A 5293-nucleotide genomic window follows, 5' to 3' on the forward strand; every position below is an offset into this window, starting at 1 on the left:
ACTAATGTTATGGCGTCTAGAATGACGTCAAAGCCCGCGAAACAGCCGTGTTTGTGTATATGAATCCCTCGTATTATAAATACTGTGTAGTGCCCTAATGTGAAAGTACAACTATAAAAACACCAGGAAAATTATATTTATTTTATTTTATTTAATACTTTATTGCACACATAATGAAAGGACATACAAATAAAGAGAACAATTACAACAAAGAAAAGAAAATAAGAGCGTGCAAAGGCGGTCTTATTGCTAAAGCAATCTCTAACAGACAACCTTTGGTGAAAGGATTTGCAGAAGCAGAAGCAGGATAGTGCAAAAAATAAAAATATAATAATATTCATGATAAACGAAAATAATGACTTATAATATACATACTAATATAAAATATATATAACCTACATACGTTACATATAAATATATGTATATGTATATACTTACATATATAGATACATAAAAAATAAATATAAATACACACATATAACATCCTTATATATAATACATATTCAATAAACGTACATACATTACTTATTGTAAGGAAAGATAGTGAGTTTTCACACGACGTTTAAATATATAAATAGAATTAGAGCGACGGATTTCCGGGGGAAGCATATTCCATAGCTTCACAGCTTTAACAGTAAAAGATTCACTGTAAAAGCGAGTATGAGCTGTTGGCATCTTTAAGCGATTGTCACTTCGTGACCGCAGATCAAGATGACAATCAGAGTCAGTGCCTAAAAAAGAGAAACGAGTTTTTAAGTATTTAGGAGATAGAGGATTATAAAGGATAGAATAGAGAAGGGAGAGTATATGCAAGTTGCGGCGATGTCTAATTGTAAGCCACTTCAGTTGGTTACGGTATTCGCTGACGTGATCGAATTTACGTAGCGCAAAAATAAATTTGATACAGACGTTTTGTAATCGTTCAAGCTTGTTTAGCTGTTCTTCTGTTAGGTCTGTATAACTACAGTCAGCGTAGTCCAGTATTGGGAGCAGTAGTGATTGAGCCAGGCAAATTTTTGTTTTAACCGGTAATAGGTGCTTCAGACGTTTGAAAGAGCTAATAGTGGCAAAAATCAAAAAAAAATTATACATATACGTTCCCAATAATAAAGAAATACAAAGTGGTTAAAATGGCAAGGAGGCTAGATGCTCTTACTTTATCAACTAATTCCACATTATATTTCTGTGAAGATCATTTTGATGTGAATATTAAAAACAAAACTACAAGAAATATATCTAATGAAGCAGAACAGTTAAATAGTGACATTTCCATGTATGTACTCTCTACATCTACCACCAGTTGCTCGCCTGTGCTTTCTTTGCAAGTTAAATCATCTTCTGACTGTAGTGATTTTATTGAAGAAGACAAAAAGGTGGAAGCAACCATATTGAATGTGATTGAAAATATTGAGAAAAAGCCTCGACTGTACATTGGTGTTCCAAGCAAGTGTTACTATTTAATTGATATAATAAAAGATGAAGTCAATATTCCCAAAGATCATTTATTGTTTTGTTTGAATAAAATAAGATTGGATAGTTCATTCAATTAACTATCAGGTGATTATGCAATAACTCCTAATCATATTTAAGCAAGATATTTTCAAAAAAATGCCACTAATAGCTAGTGTTATGATGCCTTTTATTGAATCACTGGATAGTGAAATGATTAAAAAATCTTTACCCATGGCATTTAGGCACAAATATAATAATGTTAGTTGTATTATAGACTGCCTTGAAATAGAGATAGAGAAACCATCTAAAGCAATAAATCAAGCATTAACCTGGTCAGAGTATAAAAAAGCCAACACAATAAAATGTTTAATATCCTGTACACCAAATGGACTAGTTAACTATATTTCTCCGGGATTTGGGGACAGGACAACCGACACTTCTTTAGTTGAATCCTGTGACTTTGTCCAAACATTAAGAAGTGGTATGTTTGTTATGGCAGACAGGGGTTTCAAACGTTTAGAACAACACCTAAAAAAGCTGGTATTACACTAGTAAGACCTCCCAGTGTCGAAACAGGTGTAAAGTTGAATAAAACTGAAGCAAAACTAACTAAACAAATAGCTAGCCTAAGGATACACATAGAGCGAGTTATTCGGCGTTTACGTGAATTTCGTATGCTTAAACTAACGCTTGTATTAATTTTAACTTTGTAAAAATACTTGATGAGATAATAATCACAACATGTGCCTTAATTAATATACAAGATTCTTTAATAAAATAAAACAAATGCAAATCAAGACTTTTATTTAACCCTAAATAACTAATAGCTCGTCGAGGCGACTACGCGCTATACGGCGAAATTCAAAATCACCTACACCGCCCCGCCCCGCGACCTCGACCCTTCGTGTACCTTCCTAATTACGCAAACAGTGCATCGTGTGACGCGGTTGTGGCCACACGCATAATAGATTGTGATCTAGGATCATCCCGTCGCCCGCTCGACGAACGTTTAGTTATATCGACACTTTTATTTTCGAGGTATGTAGTAAACATATTCAATTTTTTTTTCGTTTTGTGGGTTGCATATCTATTTTCTATTGTTTTATTTACTAATATATAAGTAAAGTGTTACTTCTAATTATTATTTGTATTATTATTTTTGTTGATAACTAGGAAATTTTACAAAACTGTGGGTTTTTTCTTTGTTTGTTTATGATACTTTATTTATTCGATGTGTTTCTATTATAGATGGATTTGAGGAATCAAGAAGAGCAAATTTCCCGTTGGTTAGAGGCAGAATCAGAAAACCAAGAGGAAGAGCTATCTGACATCTCGGCTTCAGAAACGGAAGATATTTTAGAGACAGAAGTTCATGAAAACACAAGTTCCGATTCTTGCAGTCTTCAGTCCTCGGAGTCTGATAGTGATATAAATGTACAGCCAAGTAAGAGACAAAGAACCCAAATAATAGATTCCGATGATTCTTCTTCGGAAAATATTACGGTACCTAGACCAAGTATCTCAAATCAAAATACCGATCCCCGTATTGTTCAGCCGACTTCTCGTTTTGTGTATGGAAAAAATAAACATAAATGGTCTACTCAACCTAGGCCAGCTACGACACGTACTTTGAGGCGAAACATAGTTCATTTCATACCGGGACCAAAAGCAGAAGCCAGGGAATCAGTTGACCCAATAAATTTATTTTCTCTCTTTATTACTGATGAAATGCTGCAACAGATTGTTACGTTTACTAACGCAGAGATACTTATTCGAAAAAATAAATATAAAAATGATTCGTACACCATATCACAGACTGATTTTGAAGAAATGAGAGCTCTACTTGGTTTACTTTTTATTTCAGCGGCTGTGAAAAGCAATCACTTGCCGACTCGTATGCTTTTCAATACACAGAGATCGGGAACTATTTTCAAGGCCTGTATGAGCGCTGAAAGATTCAATTTTCTAATAAAATGTCTTCGTTTTGACGACAAACAAACAAGAGATGAAAGAAAATTTGTCGACAAGTTTACACATATACGAGAACTGTGGCAAAAATTGATTGATAATTTTCAAAAGTGGTACACACCGGGGTCATACATAACCGTGGACGAACAGCTTGTTGGGTTTCGCGGAAGGTGTCCTTTTAGAATGTATATCCCAAACAAACCTAACAAATATGGGATAAAACTTGTTATGGCTGCTGACGTTAATAGTAAATACATCATAAATTGCATTCCATACCTAGGAAAAGGAACTGATCCGCAGAAGCAACCATTGGCTTCATTTTTTATAAAAGAAGTAACTGCCCCTCTTCATGGCTCAAATCGTAACATTACCATGGACAACTGGTTCACGTCTGTACCTCTGGCTGATGAGTTGCTGGTTTCACCGTATAACTTGACTTTAGTGGGAACATTGAGAAGCAATAAACGTGAAATTCCGAAAAACATTAAAAATTCCAAATCTCGGTCTATCGGTACTTCGATGTTTTGCTACGATGGTGACAAGACACTAGTTTCGTTCAAAGCCAAGTCCAACAAAATGGTTTTTCTATTGTCAACCATTCATGATCAACCTACCATTAACGAAACAACCGGAAAACCAGAAATAATTCATTTTTATAATGGCACAAAAGGGGCAGTGGATACTGTTGACCAAATGTGTTCAAATATGAGCACAAACCGTAAAACCATGAGATGGCCTATGTGTATCTTCTATAACATGCTTAATCTAGCTGCAATAAATGCTTATGCTATTTACGTATCAAACAATGTGAGAAATCATAAAAAACCAATGAGTCGGCGTGATTTTGTAATGAAGTTAGGAGATCAGCTCATGGAGCCCTGGCTGCGACAACGATTACAGACCGTAGGTTTAAGACGTAATATAAGGGTCATGATTGAGGATATTCTTGGCGAATCTTTTACGGTAGAAGCTCCACTTCCATCTACGTCTAATGCGCGTAAAATTTGTTACCTGTGTCCGTCAAAGGCCCGGAGAATGACCAAACACCGTTGCACCAGATGTGGAAAGGCTATTTGTGGCCCGCACAATGTTGACATGTGTAGTCATTGTTTAGACTGATATAATTATAGTTATTTTGCATTTATTTTGTTAATTGTAAACTTTAATTTTGTGCCATGTAACAAGTTCCTACCTTAAATAAATATCTTTGTCTATATTTCAGTTTTTCATTGCGTAGTCCGCTCGACGAAGGTGTAGTTATTATGAAACAATGAAAACGGTTTAGTTAACTAGGGTTAAAATACATACATTAAGCAACACTCTTGTATAATATTGGATAAATATTTATTTTCTAAAACTCTAACAACTTGACTTTTAAAATTTCAATATGTTGGGGATCATATGGCACTCTTAATATTTCTACCTTTTTATTTTGGATAGCCATTATAGAATCAGGATCAGCTACACAAAATAAACAGTTTTTCTTCCCTGTTAAATACATTTGTAGTTACATTTGAGTGTTATATTTTTCTGTGGCGTGAAGCCACTTTTAACATAATTTTTATATGTTTTAATATTATTGGGGCATTTAATTTCAACTACATCATCTTCACATATGCCATCTTGGGAAACAGTAATCATTGTATGAAGTGAACTTAATACCAGTCCACATTTATTAATTTTTTTGTTTAATTTTTCTTCCACAGTTCTTCTTACTTCATATTCTAGTAAACGGCCACGTTTCATTGCTGAAGTTTCTAGTATCTTGGCACCTAGTATAAAAGATATGAGTGTACCATCATTCTTTTTACAGCGGCTAACCTCGAATGCCCTAGATGCCGTTATTCTTCCATATCGTAGTTCATACCAAAGA

General features: G+C 34.5%; 1 protein-coding gene across 1 annotated transcript; it reads left to right on the forward strand.

Moving 5' to 3' along the window:
* The first annotated feature begins 2250 nt into the window (after positions 1 to 2250).
* On the forward strand, positions 2251 to 4720 carry LOC124541412 (piggyBac transposable element-derived protein 4-like). Its single transcript, XM_047119269.1, has 2 exons — positions 2251 to 2490; positions 2701 to 4720. The coding sequence occupies exon 2, from the start codon at positions 2701 to 2703 to the stop codon at positions 4537 to 4539; it is 1839 nt and encodes a 612-aa protein (XP_046975225.1). The 5' UTR covers positions 2251 to 2490; the 3' UTR covers positions 4540 to 4720.
* Positions 4721 to 5293: the final 573 nt, after the last annotated feature.

This window comes from Vanessa cardui, chromosome 28, assembly GCF_905220365.1.
Source record: "Vanessa cardui chromosome 28, ilVanCard2.1, whole genome shotgun sequence".
Taxonomy (NCBI): domain Eukaryota; kingdom Metazoa; phylum Arthropoda; class Insecta; order Lepidoptera; family Nymphalidae; genus Vanessa; species Vanessa cardui.